Source organism: Panthera tigris, chromosome B4 (genome assembly GCF_018350195.1).
Source record: "Panthera tigris isolate Pti1 chromosome B4, P.tigris_Pti1_mat1.1, whole genome shotgun sequence".
NCBI classification, from domain to species: domain Eukaryota; kingdom Metazoa; phylum Chordata; class Mammalia; order Carnivora; family Felidae; genus Panthera; species Panthera tigris.
Window position 1 is genome coordinate 80,383,054 of NC_056666.1, and position 22,875 is coordinate 80,405,928.

The window sequence follows — 22,875 nt, forward strand, 5'->3', positions numbered from 1 at the left end:
AATGTTAGATATTACAGGTGCAATTTTTTCTATGACAGGTTAATAACTTCTCCAACTAATGTTGTCACTTGTTATTAGCAACTAAAATTTTCTTTTTTGACTTCTAGTTTGTTATCTATGTATTTAGGGTTTCAAAACACATCTGTGTGGAAGGGCAAACACACATTAGGGAAATCTATACTGAAAGCTTTGGAGACAGAGTTAAAAGCAGTTTTGAAAAAAAAGTATATAATTTATTTTTTTTTTAAGTATTTAGTGCCTAGGGAGAACTCGTGCGTAATGTATAAATTTGTGACCCTTTGAGAATGGTCCTCTTGGATCTCATATCCTCTGGGGACTCCTCATAATCTTTAGATATTTTCTTTCAAGATACAGACAGCATAAATATTCAATGAGATCAAGTGCTGATGAATTTCATATGGCACTGTGAATAATACCAAGAAAAGCACTCAAAACATAAATAAGTCAATTGTAGTGACAGGGAAATTTAATAGTCTAAAACTCTGAAAAAAAACCTTTTAAAACCATTTACAAAGTTGCCATAAATAAGTAAGAAAATCAGTCACAGATTGTGGGATAGAGGGAGAATCCTACAGAGAAGAATGGAATTATCACTGTGGTCTGTTCAGCATGATGATAAAAGAGTTAAATATTGAAGCAGAGATAATTTGCTGGAATACATCTGTTTAATATCTTCAAAAAATGTGTTTGATTTTTAAAGTGCTTTTGGCAGACTGATTAGGACTCAAAAGGATGAAAAAATTGGTATGTCGAAAATTTAAAGACCGTATTTCATTAGATTTGTTTTAACCCATTTTGTCTTATTTTTACCATTATGGTATTAACCTTATTTTTCTAACCTTCACATTTTGATTAAGGGGAAATCATGAAAAAAGACAGAATACAATGAAAATCTAGTTTTGAAAAACTTTACCTTTTTAAAATTTCACTAATATTCATAATATTTAACATAAGCTTGACTTCTAATGGTTTTGTAGTGTGAGCTTTGTTAATTTTTGTACAATATGTGTTGGGGATAGTTGGTGGGTGTAACTGTTGTAGTTGGACAAAGAAATAATCTGACATAGTAAAACTCTGATATAGGTGTTTTAGATATAACATTCCTACAGTTGTTGCCTTTGGAGTAATTTGTGTAAATGAAGAAAAATTTATGATTAATCATTTCACAATTATGTGAATGTAAGAGGAATGTCCAGGAAAAACAACCGTCCTTTCTTTTATACCCATATATGTCTACATTATTAACATGAATTTGACAACAGATCTTATTTTTTACCTACACTTTTAGATATAACTGGAAACAATGTTTATTTGTACTCTATGTTTATTTTTATTTATGTATATATCTTTGAAATTATATTCTATGTTTTAGAGATTGAAATAATTATATTGATATTCTCAAAACAGAAAACATTGTCTTATCTATGGCCCATTACTAAACCTTATTTATTTTATGTGTTTGATATGAAGGTACCAAGGAAAGAAATTTTCCTTAGAATCATTATTAAAAAAAGAAAAAAGCACAATAAACTGTCCTATAATCATTGGTAGAAGTTGTTATTTTTCAGAGCACAACGTAGGGAAAAACACTCTTTCAAACTTAATCTTGGTGTCCAATTTGCTGGCTGTGCAAACCAGAACAATCTGATTGTCTCTAATATATGCCATATGTTGAGATGACTACTGTTATCTATAGTTAATATTTATTTAATTACATTTTAGCCAAACATTTGAATATCCTTATGATAAGGAAATACATGCCTCCTAAAATTTTGTCAACACTATTCTGTGATTCATTGTATTTGAAATTTACCAAATACTGTTCATCTCTTTTAAGCCATCCTGACCTCAAATTGTTCATCTTTTCAGTCTGTATTTTACAGAAAGATTAAAATGGTAAGTGTAAAGCATAGAAGCAGAGAGAGAAATTTCATGACAAATATTTTCTTATAATTTGTATTTATTAATACTTACAAACTTACATATTTTTAATTTTAGGATTACTACTAATTTAAATGTCTTAATCTTCTTTCAATTTTTCTTACTAATTTAATTTCTTCCTTAAGCTCAATAACCTATTTCTAAAAATCCCTTCTATATCTCTAGGTTTCCATAAAGATTTATCTTTACCTTTCTCCCACTTCATATGATTTCCTGAACTCATATTTATATATTTCTATATGCTTCTATATCCATTACTCTCATTTTAATTTTTTTTTCATTTTTCAGAATCATAACTTAGAGAGGAAAACTGCAGTTTCTTATTAGACACACAAATATTACCAGAATATTCCTGCTGATTTTGTTTGGGTGTACAACGTGGGAAGAGTGGGAATGATAACAGAGTTTGATGGGATGGAAATACTACTAAGGACAGAAAATAAAACTATTCATGATGTTTCATATTCACTTATTGGCAACTGTATCTCATTAGCCATGAAAGTAAATGACAGAAGAATCAGGCATTTGAATTTGATTAAGTAAAATGGTAAAGTTATATAACCCTGTCTATTGATGATGGTGAGGTGTGTGTGTGTGTGTGTACGTGTGTGTGGTGTATTTTATGAAAACCATTTTCTGATATAATTTTAATGACAATCATTTTGGTTCTGAATGCAAAGCTCTTAATTGAATAAGAAATGGTATCCATCTCAATCTTGCTAAAATCAAGAGAGAAGAAGCATTTGTGCATGTTTTAAAACTCCTTCTAATTTCCCTCATATAAAAACTGTCAACAACCACTATCATATCAATCATCGCTATCATTATTCTCTGGCAGAATTGCAAAGTAAACATAAAATTCTCTATCCAGATACTTTGGAAATGCAAAGTATTGTTCTTCCTGGCATAACCTCCTAAAATATGAATGGTGTTACTCTATCTGAAAGATTGGTTTCCTAATTTTACTTTAGACACTAGTTACCACTGCTATTTTCCCCTTAGGACTATCAATTTCTTTCTTTCTTTTCTATTTAGACCTGGAAAAGTAGAGGACAGTAATGGGAAATCACACACAAGTGACAGTGTGACTGATCCTGGCAGGTTTGACTGATGATCCACAATTGAAAGTTGTGCTATTTGTCTTCCTGCTTCTCACCTACCTGCTAAGTGTCACTGGCAATCTGCTCATCATCACACTCACCCTGGTGGATATCACCCTCAAGACCCCCATGTATTTTTTCCTTTGGAATTTTTCCTTCCTAGAAATTTCCTATACTACCACATGCATTCCCAAATTGTTGGTTGCTATGGCAACTGGGAACAAAACCATTTCTTTTAATTGTTGTGTTATTCAAGTGTTTTTTGCCTTCCTTCTTGGTGCATCTGAATTTTACTTGCTGGCAGCCATGTCCTATGACCGCTATGTTGCCATCTGTAAGCCCCTGCATTACACAACCATCATGAGCAGTAAGATCTGCATGCAACTTGTCTTCTGTTGTTGGTTTGCTGGGTTTTTTGTCATCTTTCCACCTCTCCTCTTAGGCATAAACCTTGACTTCTGTGCCTCCAACGTTGTTGATCATTTCTACTGTGATACAACTCCCCTGCTGCAGATCTCCTGCTCAGACACACAGCTCTTAGCGACCATGGGATTCATTTCTGCATCAGTGACACTTGTGGTCACGTTGGTAATGGTGATAATATCATACAGCTTTATTGCATTAACAATTCTAAAAATCCCTTCAACTAATCAGAAGAAAAAGGCTTTTTCAACATGTTCCTCTCACATGATTGTGATATCTCTTTCTTATGGCAGCTGTATCTTCATGTACGTTAAGCCGTCAGTCAAACAAAGAATATCTTTTTCCAAGGGAATTGCAGTGCTCAATACCTCCATTGCCCCACTTTTAAATCCTTTCATTTACACTTTACGGAACCAGCAAGTGAAAAAAGCCTTCATGAACATGATACAAAGGGTTGTTTCTTTCTCAAGCAAATGAATATCCTGTTGCATAATGTATAATGCAAATGAACAAAGGAACCCCAATAATATCAATGAATCTAATTATAGCTTCCAATACATAGTTTCTTTCAATGTTTTTTGCTTTCATGTCTTTGATATTCATCTTTATATCTTCTCAAGCTATATTTACAAAAAAAAAAAAATCTTTGTTCCAAAGAAGATAATTTTATTGATAACCTTTAACAGATATTTTTTCTCATCTCACTTCCATTTCCTATAAATATCTGAAATAAATGGAGTTGAGATTTTCAATCGGTCTCTGTTGTCTTTGAATGCTAGTCAAGGTTCAAAATATCTTTTTATTTATATTATATTTGATGTAACATACAACATAAAGTATTACACCTTTATTTATTTTAGTTGAATGTACTTACAACTAATATTCATTTATAGTTTTTGTAATACTACCAAATTATTGCTGCATACTCTAACAAAATGAGAGGAAAATTGTGGCAGAGATTAAAGATTAGTGTTGATGCTCAAATTAGAAAATGTCTATTTAAAAATTGTTCATGTGTCTAAGTAGATCCCTTAGAATTTAGTTTTTTAGTTTCTATTAGAAAACTGTTAGCGTTTATATCAATTATAGGTGACAAAATGTTATTTCACTGCTATATTTTAAAAATTAATTATGAAATTCAAACTTATTTGGTGTTTCTATGCTCAAAAAATCTCTTCAACAACATGGGATACTCTGGAGCTAATTGGAAACTATAAGGGTAATTTGGAAAAACAATGGTAACTCAGTGTATTTATTCTTTTCAGATTTTTATACACATAGATATAAACATAGACAGTTATCCCAGTAAAATCAAAATAGAATTAAAGTAAAACTTTACTTACAGATTTTTGAACTGTGGGTCATAATTTAGAATTTCAGGGTTTCAAAACTTTTCTGTGTCATGGAAAAAATGTAAAACATTAAATATAGTAAAAACATTTTCACAGTTACATATCATGTTTCATGTTTTTTAATAGAAATGTACATGCATTAGGCCTTTTTTTTCTTTTTATCTTAACTATGGGTCTTGATTTGAATATTTTGAAAAATACTCTCTACTTCTGAATAGTTCATTAATGAACTGGATCTTAAAAGATATTTGAGTCATGAATTATTTCAGGAATAATAGTTAATGAAACCATTGATTACATTTTTTCCATGATCATTTATGTATATACTTTTTTAAAGTTTATTTCTTTATTATGAGAGAGCACACTAGAGAGACAGGAAGAGAGAGACTCGCAAGCATACTCCATGCGGTCAGTGCAGAGTCAGACATGGGGCTCAAACTCTCTTTTTTTTTTTTTTTTTTTAATATATGAAATTTACTGTCAAATTGGTTTCCATACAACACCCAGTGCTCATCCCAAAAGGTGCCCTCCTCAATACCCATCACCCACCCTGCCCTCCCTCCCACCCTGCCCTCCCTCCCACCCCCCATCAACCCTCAGTTTGTTCTCAGTTTTTAACAGTCTCTTATGCTTTGGCTCTCTCCCACTCTAACCTCTTTTATTTTCCTTCCCCTCCCCCATGGGTTTCTGTTAAGTTTCTCAGGATCCACATAAGAATGAAAACATATGGTATCTGTCTTTCTCTGTATGGCTTATTTCACTTGGCATCACACTCTCCAGTTCCATCCACGTTGCTACAAAGGGCCATATTTCATTCTTTCTCATTGCCATGTAGTACTCCATTGTGTATATAAACCACAATTTCTTTATCCATTCATCAGTTGATGGACATTTAGGCTCTTTCCATAATTTGGCTATCATTTTCAACATTTCCTAAATGGTTGTGACTATTTCTTAGTTCTTTGATCTCTGCAGCAATAGATTCTCTGTTGTCTTCTATTTTTTTCAAGCCCAGCTATTTGTCTTATGACTATAATTCTAAATTCTTACTCAGTTATATTGTTTATATCTGTGTTGAGCAATTATCTAGCTGTAATTTCTTCCTGGAATTTCTTTTGAAGAGAATTCTTCTGTTTTGTCATTTTGGCTAGTTTTCTGTCCCTTATGTGTTTTAATACTTGTTATGAGTCCTGCAGCCATAAGCACTACTATATTAAAAAGGGGTCATATGCTATTCAGGACCTGGCTCTTCAGAGGTGTTTTGGAGTGTTTCATGCTCTCTGTTGTTGTGACTCTGGTTGCTTTATCTCCCTACTCATAGTGGTGGATTGTACCTTCCACCAGGTGTGCTTTGATTTGTTCATTGAAGTATCCCTGGAAAAAAATTTAATAAAAGGGAGGGGTGGTGGAAGAGGCCTTATCCAACACAAAGAGAGAAATGACAAGGGCAGGGGAAAGGAAAACCAGCAAACAAACAAAATTGACCAGGCAGAGTATCAGAGAAACTATATGGCTTAGGCCAGAGAGAGAGAGAGAGAGAGAGGAAAATAAAGAAGAAAGAGATACAGAAGAGGTGTAAAAAGAATAGATTCAAAATGTCTGCATAAAGAAACCAACAGTCAGAGTAACCAGACAGGAGAAAGGAAGAAATAAGAGGAAGAAAAGGAAGAATATATATATATTCATGCAAAACCACTGTACTGGTATCTGATGGTGCCTTGGAACTGGTGGCTGCAGGGGTTTGGTCAGTGTCAATCTTGCTCTGTTAGATACACAGTTACCAGGCATGAAGGGACATGGTTTGGTGTAGGGGGGTCCTGCCTCCACTGTGGGCCAGTTGTCCCTTCCTTGAAACCCCACCTTGTTGGTGATGGGGAGAAAATGGCAGCAACCCAGTCGCTCCTCCCCAGACTGGGTGTCCCAAACCAGTCTGTTCAGGCCATCTTCACAGTGCCAGGTGGGTGCTAGTGAGCCAGTTCTATTCTGCTCCATAGTCTCCTATGCCTCCCAGGTGCTCGGCTAGGAATCAAACCCTGATGTCTTAAAGGATCCCACTCCAGTGTGTTTTGGTTCCAGGGAAGTGCCACTCCTCCCAGTCAGCCAACTAAGGGCCTCTGGCTCCTCACAGTGCTGAGTGGGCATGAGCAGCCCGCTACCTCCCGCTACACCGTCTCCCGGATCTCCCTGGTGCTCTGCTGGGATTCAGCCCTGATATCTTAAAGGATCCCACTCTGTGAGCCCTGGTTCTGGGGTACTGTCATTCTGCCAGGCAACGGACAAAGGGCCTCTGGCTGGCAGAGAGCCTGCAGGGTCTTTTGTTCTCAGAATGGCTATTTACCTTCTTCCCACAGCACTCAAGGGAGAGGATTGCCCTCTCTGGCTGTGCCTGGGAGCCAGCTACTGAGCTTGGATCTGGCTCCCTTCCTCTCCAAATGCATGAATAGGGCACAGAAAGTCCTGCTTTAGAAATTGGTTCTTTCTCCATTTTTTGCGTTCCCCAGTCCGTGGTTTTTCTCTTGTTCAAGTAGAATCCTACACTTCCAGAGCCTGTCTTTTTCTTCCCTTTGTCTCTCCAAAGAAGGGAATCTCTTCCTTCCATTCCTATGCCACCCATTCTGTTTCTCCCAGTTTGCAATCATGCACCTATGGCCCACCATGTTGTCCCCTTGGGCCTCTGGAGATGTTTCTGTCACTCTATAGCCAAGATTCCTGGAATTCCAAGTCTTCTGGCCTCAATACTGCTGTGTTTGAGGGACAAGGGAACTTCAGTTCCCCTACTTCTCCATCATGTTGACTCCTCCTCCCCTAACTCATACGTTGAAGCCTTAGCCCCCAGTACCTCAATATATGACTGTATTTGGAGATAGAGCCTTCAAAGAAGTCAATAAAATAAGTCTGTTACAGTGGATTCTGATATAGTTTGGCTGATATCTTTATAAGAAAGTATTTGGACACAAAGAGAGACACTAGGGGTGCATATGCACTGAGGGGCAACCATGTAAAAAGAGAGCAAGAGGATAGACATCTTGAATCCAAGAAGAGAAGCCTCAGAATATTTATTTATGGCACCTCGATCATAGACTTTCATTCTCCAGAATTGGGAGAAAAAATTGGTGTTTAATGCACTCATTCTGTGGCAGCCCTAGCAAATTACCATAAACATTATACAGAATAAAAAGGAAGATTAATATGTCTTTGTCCATAAGTGACATAGTTGTCTGTGTAGAAAATATGAAAGAGTTGCCAAAATACCCTTCTAAAGCTAATAAGATATGTAGGAGTGTTGCAGGATACATGGTTAATATACAAAAGTTAATTGCTTTCTATACCACCGATGAGCAAGTGGAATTTAAAATTAAAAACACAATACTATTTATATTACGATTACCGGCAGTAAAATATTTAGATGTCAATCCCACAAAATATTAACATGATCTCTAGGAAGAAAAGTATAAAATTCTAATATAAGAAATCAAAGAAGATCTAACTATATGGAAAACTATTGAATGCTCCTGACAAGGAAAACTTAGCATTGTCAAGATGTCTTTTCTTCCCAACTTGCTCTATTCATTCAATTCAATCTAAATCAAAATTCTAGCAGGTTATTTTTGTGTTATCGGCAAACTTTAGATATTAAATGAGGTTTATCTGAAAAAGGCAAGAGACTGGAATAGCCAACACAATATCAAAGGAAGGAACAGAATCAGAGGAATGACAATACACAAATTCAACTATACACAACCATACAACTATACTCATCCAGACTGTGGTACTGGTGAAAGAATGAATAGTCAATGAAATAGCGTAGAGAGACTAGAAATACAGCCACACTGAAGAAGAAAAGCATAATGTTCTCAATAGGAAAGGAAAAGTATTTGATACAATTCAACATGCATTTCTGATATTAAAAAAAACAAAATTAATTGAAAGTAGGCATAAAAGACAGAATTAAAGAAAATTTTTATAAACATTTTTTAATGTGGAATCATTGGAAACTTTCTATTTGAAACCAGGAATAAAGAAAAGATATCCACTACCAAAGACTCATCTTCATTTACCAAAGGATTATAACCAATGAAATAAAAAAACAAATTAAATATATAAGGGAGGAAAAACACTCATTATTTTAAGATATAACTATCTTCTCAATAGGAAATTTATGTACACATTATGAGGGTAGAATCTTTTTAAATTTACTATTAATATTTGAAATTGATACCAAATTTGGAAATTTGGGTTTAGACCTTCGAGTTTTTGTGTGGTGAATATTATAACCATGAGTTATCCCCTTTAACAAGAAAGAATGTTATTATGCTATTTATGACTTGTTTTTTTATGTATGTAATGCTTTTATGAAAATTAATAATGACTGTGTTTCTACTGATAATGAGTATTATATAATGAATAAAATATATTTATATTCAATCCATTTACCTACATATAATTTTAGGAAGATTGAGCTTTTCTTTTTGATCTATTAATCATTTTGTGGACTTGCAAACAAGGCTATTGAAATAACTGTGATGGGCTAGTTAAACAGAGGGGGCACAAACATTATAAATAATTATTTATATCATAATTTCTGAATCGTTACCACTATGTCATCATGAATTACAAGGATTTGGAGCAACCATCTTAAAATCTCAAAAACATATTTATTTATTTATTTATTTATTTATTTATTTAATGTTTATTTCTTTTTGAGAGAGAGAGAGAGAGCATGAGTAGGGCAGGGGTAGAGACAGAGGGAAACACAGGCTCTGAAGCAGGCTCCAGGCTCTGAGCTGTCAGCACAGAGCCCGACACGGAGCTTGAACCCACGAGATGTGAGATCATGCCTGAACTGAAGTCGGATGTTTAACCAGCTGAGCCACCCAGGGACCCTTTCTCAAAAAATATTTTGAGTACAAAATACGTTTTAAAGTTTGTTTTCCATGTTAATTTGGTATCTTAAATTGGGGAAAGCAATTCCAAAAATATTATCAAATTTGGCTGGTCATTTATGAATATTTAAGTATAGATCATACATAGTTTGAAATAATATTGGAATCTTAACATTATTAAGTCCTGAGAAAAAAATAAATTGAACCAGGTTTATAGTTGGTGCTGCATGGGATATGAGCATCAGCTGGAAATAGACTACTATTGCAGCATTCTAGTCCAGCTCAAAGTTATTTCATATATCACTTAGAAAGAAAATATTCAAAATAGGCACAATTTTAAGCTGCATAGTTATTTTCTTGTCTGGACTATAGTGTCAGACACATATTTTTAGGGTCAGTAGGCTAGTGGTTGACATGGATAACTAGGAACTTGAAATCAGCAAGCTTGAAGGATTACTGACATGGTGGTCTGTTTGTAGAGGGACTTGCCTGAATGGTAAAAGGAATTGAGAATATAAATTTCCCACATGAATGCTCAGTAATTTATATCAGATATGAGGTAGCTTATCAATAATCTGATGAAGGCAATGATCCATTATCTTCCAGATTCTTTGCCATCCAATTCATTGTTCATTCACTAGGTTCTCACCAATAATATAACCATAGTAGAAGAGATAGAACTCACAACATGGATGGCTCAACATTGGCTGACCTGGAAATTATCCATGCTAAGTGCACAATTTTCTGATAGTGGTTATCAAAAATATAGGGAGAAAACCAAGATGTCTACTGATGCATGAATGGATAATGTTGAATATGCATACAATGGAACCTTATTTGTCATTAAAATGAAGGGAAATTCTGGCTTTTGATAACACCGGTGAACATGGAAGACATAATGCTAAAAGAAAATGGCAATCCCAGACAAATATTCTATAATTCCTATTATATAAAGTATCTGAAAAAGTCAAGCTCTTAGAAGCAGAGAGTAGAATGGTGATTGCTGGGGTTGAATAGAGGGGAAAATGAGGAATTGGCATTCAATTGGTTTCAACTTATTTAAATTATGCAAAGTGAACAAGTTCTAGGGATCCATTGTAAAACATTGTGCCTATAGTCACAATACTGTGTTGTACACTTAAAACTTCTTTAAAAGGGAAGGTCTCATGGTAAATATTCTTACTACAACAAAAAATTTTCCTGATAGGTATAGTATAACTTGGGGCTATCAGCCAGTCATCATGCTTCAGTTTGATTACATTGATTTTTCCATGAAGGAGAAGTAGTGATTTGTCCAGGCTCTGCTGTAGTTATAATTTTGCCCTTCCTGCTCAAATTACTTATGTCAATACCACTATATGAGATGCAACAAATGCCTTATTTGTTACCATGTCTATTGCACTAGGGCTTTGGTGGAAGACACTCACTTTACAAGAAGAGAAGTAATGGGATACACTCCTATTCATGGGATTCAAGGGAATTATCATGCACCTCGTCAGGCAGAATCAGGTGAACTCATGGAATGGTAGAATCACTTATTGAAGACTCCGTTTTCGGATATACTATCTGTCAGCACTTTACATAGTTGGGTTATTGTCTCTAGGATATTGTATTTATACTGCGTTAGCAAATAATACATGAGGTGATTTATTTCATAATGTGACTATTGGCCCAAGTACCGTGGGTCAATGTTGGAATGTCAACTACCACTCTAAAACCTGCTAACCACTTTTTTTTCCTTGCTGCCCCTATGACATTGGATTTTGCTGAGTTATTATACTTACTAATCAACAGAGGGCTAATTTTTCTGGGGGTCACAGCAATTGCTCCTGTCTCCTGGGTATTCATTTCACTGAACCGACAGGTAAACAAAATGCTTTCTATACTTTTGGGTACTGATAGTGATTAGCAAAAGATATTAATAGAAAAGAGAGGAGGAGGTATAGCAGTAATTAAGGAATTTTCCAGGATGCCTTCTAGCACCACCATGCCTGATGGTAAATATTAATGAACAAGTATGGTATGCTTTTGTACTTCTAATTATCAATTATAAATGACAGAATATAGCTAAAGAATAAATATGGAGAGTTTTAAGTGAAAAGGAAATGAACTTTATGACTAGGAATACAAACATCTCTACAAACGTATTTCATAATATAGTATTTTCTTTCACATTTATGTCAGTTTGCCTATGACAAGTTTTGCCGTAATGGTAAATTGAAATGCTTCTTTTTCAGTGGAGAATTTCAAGTTGAAAGAAAATTTTGCTCCTTCTAAAGGATTCACAGAAGAAAAGAAAAGAAAAGAAAAGAAAAGGAAAAAAACCCAGCTGTTGTATGTATTTTGACACCTATTAAGTTTAGGCTCTTCTTTTTCCTTTTCTTTCCTTTCCTTTCCTTTCCTTTCCTTTCCTTTCCTTTCCTTTCCTTTCCTTTCTCTTTCTTTCTTATTTCCTCCAAATCTAGAGCATCTGTGATCCTGATGGAGCTTGGCTTTGGCACCTACGTACCTTAGTGACTTCCTTATGCTTCCTTCTTTCCCAGGAGAACTATCTCCCAGAAGGAAAGAGAAAGCTCAATGCTGTAATTATTTCAAAAGTTACACTGTTATGGCAAAACCAAAGCCAGGATGGATAACTGGTGCTGATATTCTAGTAGATTATCAGAGATTCCAGATGGCTCAGGGCCTCTTACATATCCAAGACAATCTCCTTCACTTCTTTAAAAGCACTTAATATCCAAGAACGAAGGACAGAATATCCTGTGGATTGATTCCTCAGGTTCATTTTGCAAAACTATTGACTGTAATTCCTGGATCTGTTTCAGTCTTAGCAAAGCATCATTTAGAAAATTCACCTTGTGTCTCTTCTACAAAGGACCATAGGATTTTCCAAGAAGTCGACTACTTAAGAACAGTTGTTAATGAGAGCAATAAGGAGAATTAGTCTGATTTATCTATGGGAAGAACTAAAACTTGGATAATAACCATGCATTTGGAATTTCTTTGCGGGGGGGGGGTGATTAATTTTATCCTGACATAATGATTATTTAGTACTTGTAGCACAGTCATTAATTAACTTTATGTTTACCCTTTCTAGAATTAAAACAATTACAAGAGGAAAACATTGGGATTCTGCTGCTTCATTTTCAGAATCTGACAAATTACCAGACCAGGTAAGGTAAGAGTACATCTTGAAACATGAGAGTTTTGGGGCGCCTGGGTGGCTCAGTGGGTTAAGCGGCCGACTTTGGCTCAGGTCATGATCTAATGGTTCGTGAGTTCGAGCCCCGCGTTGGGCTCTGTGCTGACAGCTCACAGCCTGGAGCCTGTTTCAGATTCTGTGTCTCCCTCTCTCTGACCCTCCCCCGCTCATGCTCTGTCTCTCCCTATCTCAAAAATAAATAAAACGTTAAAAGAAAAGAAATATGAGAGTTTTGACAAATAATAAGTCTCAAACTGACTATTTCTTTATTGGCTACTCTAGGAAAGACTCCCTTTTCTAGGTATAAATGTCTTCAGGTATACTTATTAACATTAGAATAAGATTTATAGGAATAAATATGGATAATTAAAATGATGTACAATCTTACCCCTTGCAAGATGAGAGGAAATAAATAAAATATATGATTAAAAATATTTCATAACTTCTTCAGGCTCTATTCTCACTGTTTAAGTATCTTATGTCTCTTCAGAACCTAAATATTATATACTTAAAATTTTGCTCTTTTATAATACAATTATTTAAATATTTAAGTTTTGATGGAGGTGGTGAATAACGAAAATATAACAAGGAGACACCATAACACTTTTCTTTAGTGATCTCCTTCTGGGGCAAATATTACACTTCTCTCAGATTTCTTTATTCTTTTTAATATTTTAACAGTTTCTCTGATTCCTTCCCTCAACATAGAATCATTTATCCAAAAAGCCCATACACATATTTATTTTCAATCTAATTAGTGCCTATTATTTGGTGTGCATTGTTGGATTGAACACAGAAAGATATGATAATTGATAATAGTTAATATTTGTATAGTGCTTAGTTTGTCATAAATGATACTCATTTATGTGCATTATCCTTTTTTTTAAGTTTATTTATTTATTTTGGGCACCTGGGTAACTCAGTTAGTTAAATGACTGACTTTTGATCTCCGCTTAGGTCACGACCTCATGGTTTGTGAATTTGAGCCCCCTTTAGGCTCTGCGCTGACAGAGCAGAGCCTGTTTGGGATTCCCTCTCTCCCTCTCTCTTTCTGACCCTCCCCCTTGCTCTCTTTCTCTCTCTAAAATATAAGTAAACATTTAAAAAGATGTTTATTTATTTATTTTGAGAGTGAGGGAGAAAGAGAATCCCAAGCATGCTCCATGCTGTAAACACAAAGCCTGAAGCAGGGCTCGAAGTCATAATCCATGAGATCATGACCTGAGCTGAGATCAAGGGTCAGTCGCTTAACCAGCTGAGCCACCCAGGTGCCTCTTATGTGCATGGTCTAAGTATATACCCCCAAGAAAACTTGGTAGTTATGTTGTTTTATCCTTGCTCTATGTGACGATATACTGGTATAGTAACTTGCTGCAAAATTACATCAGTAACTTAAGGAACATAAGGAGGTTGTACAGGAAACAAATAAGTTACATAAGTCACTTAGTCCAAGGTCCCATTTAGTAAATGCGAGAAGCAGCACTGGCCGTTCCTTTACTTAAATCTAAACCCATGCTAACCACCTCAGTATTTCAAAGTCCTCAAGTTTTTCTGAGCCTGCATGTTCAAATATCATGCAATATATTATCTATATAAAAAATATTGACTGCTATTTGCCAGACACAGAACACTGTGCTGAATTTATGGAGGACAACTTGAAGTTTGATCTTAAGGAAGAACTTATGAATATTTAATATGCATATTAAAATGTGGTGATCATAGCTACCATCCTTGGGAGCGTGATCTATGCAGAAGTGTCTTAACCTAGGTTGAAAATTGGAGAATTTATTTTGGAGATAAGAAACTTTAACTGAATTCTGAGGTACAAATAGAAGGAAGTCACCTAAAGGAACCAGAAGGGCTTATTATAAAAGGTGGCATCCTGCAGTGAATGAGAATGGAGGGATTCTGGAGCCAAGTTTTTGCTCTACAAATTTGGATTCTGACCCTGGTACGTGGTATCAACAGACTTAATTTCTCTGGATCTCAGTTTCCTCTTCTGGAATATAATAGTACTCACCTCATATTATTGTTGTGTGGATTAAACGAGCTACTAAAAAGCATTTAGAAAAGTGGCTGGCAGGCCAAAAGTGCAACATTATTGTTGTCGTTGTTTGTGTTATTATTATTGTTATTATTTAGGCTGAAAAAGTTGCCATGTTATTACTATAAGCAGTTCAAATTCTCAGTTGAGCTGTCTAGTAAATGAGGTATGACAACTATGAAAGTCATATCCAGTGTAGAGAAGATTACAGTCAACAATCCCTCATATGTATCTTTTGTTCAGTATTTTTCTCTAAAGTAACTTTTCCATCTACACTACCTGGAGGTCTCTTCTTTAAAAAATTCTGAGATTCAGGCTGAGTTAATGCAGGGAAATTATTCTTATGAAAGGGTTATGGATGCCCATCTGGGAGAGACATCTTAGCACATGAGTCCTGATAATATTTGTGTTTATGTGTGCACAACTTTGATCTTAGTGAGCAAATAACCTATACCACGATTCAAAGTTTCCATTACCTAAAAAAGTATTTGCACCTTTTAAGTAATTTTTATTAAAGTCATTCACTTTCTCTAGATCTGTTTACATGTAATATAAGTTAAGTTCTCAAAGATAGGGTTTCCTGAAGGAGGCTACTAAATCCCCTAATATATCCAAATGCAGACACTGTAATTCCTTCCCAAATGTCATGTGTTAAATTATTTGTGGTCTCTTTTCAGTCACCTTTTCATGACAATGAATTTATTGCACAAATCATGAGTCAGAAACATACACAGAAGTGATACTTGCAAATGTGAAAGGCACTTGGGTGGAAGGAAACTGTATTAGATTCAAGGGAAAACATCTAATCCACCGTTGCAGAAAGAAGGACATAAAACTAACATTTTGATTCATCCTCAGTTTCAATGGCTTGAAGTGAAGTCACATTAATTTTATAAAGTTAACAAGAATAATGATTATACAATGGCTTTGTAATCCTAATTCTGCAATGGTCAAAGGGCTATGTTCAAAGCCCAGAATCATTTGTTTATTTTTCCCTGTGCCTCTCAGCAGGTTTCTGCCATGGGTGACAGGGGACCAGACGATCACTCAGAAGTGACTGACTTCATCCTTGTAGGCTTCAGGGTCCACCCTGAGTTCCACATTCTCCTCTTCCTGATCTTTCTGCTTGTGTATGCCATGATCCTTCTAGGGAATGTTGGGATGATGACCATTATTATGACTGATCCTCGGCTAAACACACCGATGTATTTCTTCCTGGGCAACCTGTCCTTCATTGATCTCTTCTATTCGTCTGTTATCGCACCCAAGGCCATAATCAACTTCTGGTCTGAGAGCAAGTCAATCTCCTTTGCAGGTTGTGTGGCCCAGCTCTTTCTCTTTGCCCTCTTCATCGTGGCGGAGGGATTTCTCCTGGCAGCCATGGCCTATGATCGCTTCATTGCCATCTGCAACCCACTCCTCTACTCTGTCCAGATGACAGCACGTCTCTGCACTCAGTTGGTGGCCGGTTCCTATTTATGTGGCTGCATCAGCTCAGTTCTTCAGACCAGTATGACATTTACTCTGTCCTTTTGTGGTTCTCGGGCCATAGACCACTTTTACTGTGACACTCGCCCACTTCAGAGGATATCTTGTTCTGACCTCTTCATCTCTAGAATCATTTCCTTTTCCTTATCCAGCATCATCATCTTGCCTACCATCATAGTTATCATTATTTCTTACTTGTATATTGTGTCCACAGTTCTCAAGATACGCTCCTCTGAGGGACGTAAGAAAGCATTCTCCACTTGCAGCTCACACCTGGGAGTCGTGAGTGTGCTGTACGGTGCTGTGTTTTTTATGTATCTCACTCCTGACAGATTTCCTGAGCTGAGTAAAGTGGCCTCGTTATGTTACACCCTAGTCACTCCCATGCTGAATCCTTTGATTTACTCCCTGAGAAACAAAGATGTCAAAGAAGCTCTAAAAAAACTTCTGGAGAAGAAAAATCCTATTCTTTGATTATTGTTTTTTTTCCTCCATTGATTTTGTGGCTATTTCTTTCATACTCCTTGTGCCCATTAATGAAAGTTATTCCATTAAACATCATAAATATCTCACTGTAACTGTTTTCTGGTGAGGTACCTGGAACATTGTTCATCTTGAATGTCTCAGATATTGGAGATGTCCTGGATGTTAAAGAAACATTTTTCACAATAATCCTTCCCACTACCTCAAATAACATTCTGTTTCACAAAATTGATCTGTATTTATTTAATGGCTTGCTGCTGAGCACGACTTTTCTGTTAATATAGTGTATAAGCAATGTTTTGTGAGCTGATTGTTTTGGAATTTCTCCTTCCTTCATAACATAATCACTAATATTGACAAGAATATCCTACTTATTTTTAAAAATAATATGTTTTCCAATTACGTAACTACTTTGTTTTAGCATGTTATGTAGTAATTGAATTTTCTTTTTGAATCAGTGATGTGTACTTTGTCAAGAGGAAGTGATAATAACAAAAATAAATAATACATAATCTTTGGTATAAAGATTAATTTGGAAATTTTTACATCAAATGATCAGGCATTGTAGAGTATTCTAAGACACTGTTAGTTGCTAAATCTGAATATAAAGAACCAAAAAGGAAGATAGAAACTTGCAAACATTTTTGAGCAATCATTGACTCCATTTGGGTTATCATACATTGTTTTCCTGGGTTAATTATTGTAAAGAATATTTAATAAAGGAATAGAGCAAGTTAGTCATTAACATAGTGTGTTGTCCAAAATTTACTCATCTATGCCTATGAATATTTATATATTTGATTAATTTATTGACAGTGTAATATGTCTTATGGTAGGCTTGGGTATAAATAACCTTATTTATATTATATTATATTAATTATATTATATTATATTAATTATATTATATTATATTTATATAAAGAGTAAATAAATTATTATATTTCTATTCTATTCTATTCTATTCTATTATTTAAAGAATATTATATATTCTTTAGGTAGCTTACAATTCAGTGTGAAAATCACATCCTTGTATGCACAAGTAATCCAAATCCACAGATTTTTATGCCAAAGGTAAACATACAGATTTCAAAGTGGGGTACCTGCGAGTGTTCTCTGGCAATAAGGGAAAGTCTTTATGCCGTATTGAAGATCTATTTACAGGGAATAAGATTGGAGTCAGTATACTGTTATATCAGTTCATGTTATTGATGTGGGCTTGAAGTATACTAATGTAATTGAAAAAAAAGGTGATTTGAAAAATTGTAGGTTAGACACACAGAACTAATTAATTGCTTAGTGTGAGGGGAGTACATGAAGGGAGGTATGTCTCACCATTTTTGGTCATGTATGATGTTTCTAGTGATGGTACCAACAGATAAAAAGTTAAGGAACTCTTAGCAAATTAGGACTAGAGGGGCATTTCTTTAACTTGAAAGGGAACATCTATTAAAACCTACAGCTGAGATTATATTTAATGATGATGAAATAGAAGCTTTTCCACTAAGATAGGAATCAGGCAAAGATGTCCCCCTTCACCATATCTCTTCAGCACCCTTTTTGGGTGTCTTAGAAAATGTAATAGACAAAAAAGACATAAAAGTATTATGGGCTGAATGATGTCTCTCCAAATTCACATGTTGAAGCCCTGACCCCCAGTATCTCAGTATGTGACTATATTTGGAGATAGAGCCTTCAGAGAAATAATCTAAAGAAGACTGTTACAGCTGGGTTATAATACAGTGTGGCTGGTGTGTTTATAAGAAAATATTAGGACACACAGAGTGGCACTAGAGGTGCATATGCACTGAGGGACCACCATCTGAAGAGGTAGGAAGAGGGCAGACATCTGCAAATTAAGGGCAGAAGCCTCAGAATATTTACTTAGGACACCTGGATTTTGGGCTTCCAGTCTTCAGAACTGGGAGAAAAAAAATTGGTGGTTAAGGCATCCTGTCTGTGGTGTTTTGTTATGGCATCCCTAGCAAATTACCATAAAGCATCAAACAGCATGAAAGGAAGAATAAATCGATCTTTGTTCACAGGTGACAGTTGTCTATGTAGGAAATCTGAAATAATTGCCCAAACATCCTCCTAAAACTAATAAGAAATATAAGAGTGTTGCAGGATACAAGATTACTATACAAAAGTTAATTGCTTTACATATACCAGCAATGAGCAAGTACAATTTAAAATTAAAATCACAATGCTATTTATATTATCACTTTCCCTAACAAAATACTTAGGTATAAATCTCAAAAAATATGTATAAGATCTCTAGGAGGAAAAGTATAAAATTATAATGAAAGAAATCAAAGAAGAACAATATAAACAGAGAACCATTGAATGTTTAAGGAGAGGAAGACAATATTGTGAAGATGTCATTTCTTGGAGGAAGGAAGATATGCACATGGCAGATAAACATATGAAAAGGTGTTCCATATCATATACAATCAAGGAATGTCACATAAAACAATGATGGGATACCACTATTTACCTGTCAGAATAACCAGAGTGCAGAATACTGACAACATCAAATCATTGCATGTGGAGCAACAGGAACTCTTAAGCATTGCTAGTGGGTAATGCAAAATAGTACAGCCACTTTGGAAGACAGTTTGGCAGTTTCTCACAAAACTAAACACACTCTTACTGATCTATGATCTAGCAAATATATTGCTTGGTATTTATTCAAAGGAGCTGAAAATTTAGGTCTGTCCCAAACCAGCACATGGAAGTTTATGGAAGCTTTATTGATAATTGCCAAAATTTGGAGGCAACCAAGAATTTCTTCAGTAAGTGACTGGATAAATAAACCATGGTATATTCAGGGAATAAAATATTATTTAGTCTTAAAAAAATTGAACTATCAAGCTGTGAAAAGACCAGGAGTAATCTCGAATCCTTATTACTGAGTGAAAGAAGCCAATCTGAAAAAAATACCTTATGTATGAATCCAAATATGGCATTCTGGAAAAGGCAAAACTATAGAGTGAGGAAGAAGATAAGTGGTTGCCAGGGTTGTGGGTGGAGGAAGGGATGAACAGCAAGGTAGGAAAGATTTTTAGGGCAAAAGATTGTATGGCTCCATCATTATGGATACATATCATTTATTATATGTCCAGATCCATAAAATATATGATACCAAGGGTGAACCCTTAAGTAAACTGGATTTTTGATGATAATAGGTGTCACTATAGGTTCATCAGTTGTAATAAACATGCCAATCTGGTGGGGAATGTTGGCAGTGGAGGAAGGTATGCGTGTGTGGGGTCAGGGGATATCTGGTAAATCTACCTTAAATTTCTCTAAAAAATTGAAGTCTTAATTAAAAAAGAAACAAAAAGAAAGAACAGTATACTACTCCTACTACACCCATATTAGAATGACCAAAACAGAAATCACTGACACCACCAAATGTTGGCAAGATTGCAGAGGAATAGCAATCCTCACTCATTGCTATGGTGAATGCAAAATGGTACAGGTAATTTGGAATAAAGTTTTTCAATTTCATACAAAACTAAACATACCCTTACTATAAAATCCAGCAATTGTCCTCCATGATATTTAGCCAAACAAGTTGAAAATTCTCATGTCCACACAAGAACCTACACATCAATGTTTCTAGCAGCTTTATTCATAATTGCAAAAACATGGAAATAACCAAAATGCCCTTCAGTAGGTGAATGAATAATAGACTTTGATACATCCAGACAATGGAATAATATTCAGCCCTAAAAAGAAATGAGCTCAGGGGTGCTTTAGTCGGTGAAGCATCTGACTCTTGATTTCAACTCAGGTCATGATCCTAGGGTCCTGGGATCGAGCCCCACACCAGGCTCTGTTCTAGGTGGGGAGCCTGCTTAAGATTCTCTCTAGGAGGAGCCAAGATGGCAGAACAGCTTGGAAGTTTTTTGTGTGTCCCGCATCCATGAAATATAGCCAGACCAACATTAAACCATCCTGCACACCTAGAAAACTGATTTGAGGATTAACACAACAATCTGCACAACCTAAACCACAGAATTCAGCAGGTACCCAGCGCAGAGAGGTGAACATGGGGAGAGAGAAGCTGCAGAGGGCAGGGAGCCACTTTTGCTGTGGAGAGAGGTTGGAGGCAGAAGGATGGTGGGGAGAATACGGGAAAAGCACCTCTCCTCAAAAGCAGCTGGAGAGAAAGTGGAAAATTGGAAACAGCCATAGGGACTGAACTAAAAAGGGAGAAAGGAGAAGGAGAAAGGAGAGGGTTTAAATTCCATTAAGACTGTAAACAGCAGGAGTGCAGAGTCTGCAACTCCGCAACTGATACCTGGCGATGCTCTGGTAGGAAGGGCAAATCCCCAGGACCAGAGTGGGGTCGGGGAGGTTCTTGGGCCACACAGGGAGAAGCAGTTCCACTGCTGGAAGGACATTTGGTAGATGTTGTGAGGACATCTGGGCCCAGCAGACCCCAGAAGGTGGCCACATTCACTGGTGCTGGAACAAGGTCATTGGGGGTGAAACCTGGTGCCAGATGTGTGTTGTGATTTTCCATAATCCCTGAGGCACTGCTGCTACACTGTCTTGTGAACTTTTTCTGGGGCAGGATGGCACCTGGCCACAGTCTCTGGGCATTGGCAGCAGCACGGTCCTGCAAATATTCCTGGGTGTGGCCATCACCTGGCCATTGTTTGGTGACACCCTTTGCAGAGGGGCTGAGCAGGTCAAAGCCGCAGTCCCTCAGAAGTGGGGGTTTGGGGAAGGCAGCTGGATCAGAGACAAAACTCGGGAAGGAGGTGCTGCCTGGGGCTTGGTCACGGATGGTAAGGAGGCGGTGAGTGTACAGAAGCCAAAGATGAAGGACGGGTGGGGGATTGCTGATCAGGGAGAACAGAGTTGTGACACTAGAGACTGGGTAGCTGGGTGACCCCATTTTCACCGCTCTTGCGCATGTGCATAAACACCTACAAATGCTACAATCTACCCCAGTAGGCTAGCAGCGCCATCTAGCGGAGAACGGAGCCATTACACTAAGCCCCACCCAACTGGGCCATCCTCACTCTTCGAAAACACAAGTCTCACCACCTGCTTAGTTTATTGACTATAAAGCGCTTCATTGTTTGACTTTCAGGGAAAAAGGAAGTAATTTCAGTCGCATTTCAGTATGTTAGCTGGTCCATCTATTCAATTTTCTTTCTTTCTTTTTTTTTCTTTTTTATTTCTTTTCTTTTTCTTGAATACAGAGAGAAAATTCATTTTTATTTTCGATTTTTATTAAAAATATTTTCCTTAATTTTTTCTACTATATTTTTTACTTTTGTGCAAAAATTTTAAATTCTATTTTACTTCCATCATTTCATTTTAGTCTACTTCAGTGTATTCATTCTTTTCAAATTTTCAAATGATATCCTTTTTTTTCTTTTTTTTCTCTTTTTTCTCTAATCTATCAAGTCCCTTTCAACAACCAGACCAAAACACACCTAGGATGTAGCATCATTTATTCGATTTTTTTTTGTGTGTGTTTGTTTTAAATTTTTAAATTTTAATTTTTTCTACTTCATTAATTCCTTTTCTCCCTTCAAAATTACAAAAAAAAAAAAAAAAGGAATTCACCCCAAAAGAAACAGCAGGAAGAAACGACAGCCAGGTACTTAACCAACACAGATACGAGCAAGATATCTGAAGCAGAATTTAGAATCATGATAATAAGAATACTAGTTGGAGTCAAAAATAGATTAGAATCCCTTTCTGTGGAGATAAAAGAAGTAAAAGGTAGTCAGGATGAAATAAAAAATGCTATAACTGAGCTGCAATCTCTAATGGATGCCAGGGCAGCAAGGATGATGAGGCAGAACAGAGAATCAGTGATATAGAGGACAAACTTGTGGAGAATAAATAATGAAGCAGAAAAAAAGAGGGAGATTAAGGCAAAAGAGCATGATTTAAGAATTAGAGAAATCAG

General features: G+C 36.0%; 2 protein-coding genes across 2 annotated transcripts; both read left to right on the forward strand.

Annotated features, from left to right (window-relative positions):
* The first annotated feature begins 3,020 nt into the window (after nt 1-3,020).
* Nucleotides 3,021-3,962, forward strand: LOC122240102 (olfactory receptor 6C74-like). Its single transcript, XM_042990848.1, is given in 1 exon segment — nt 3,021-3,962. A coding segment is annotated over 1 exon segment (942 nt).
* An 11,988-nt stretch (nt 3,963-15,950) lies between these two features.
* On the forward strand, nt 15,951-16,928 carry LOC102972074 (olfactory receptor 9K2). Its single transcript, XM_007081439.2, has one exon. The coding sequence runs from the start codon at nt 15,987-15,989 to the stop codon at nt 16,926-16,928; it is 942 nt and encodes a 313-aa protein (XP_007081501.2). The 5' UTR covers nt 15,951-15,986.
* Nucleotides 16,929-22,875: the final 5,947 nt, after the last annotated feature.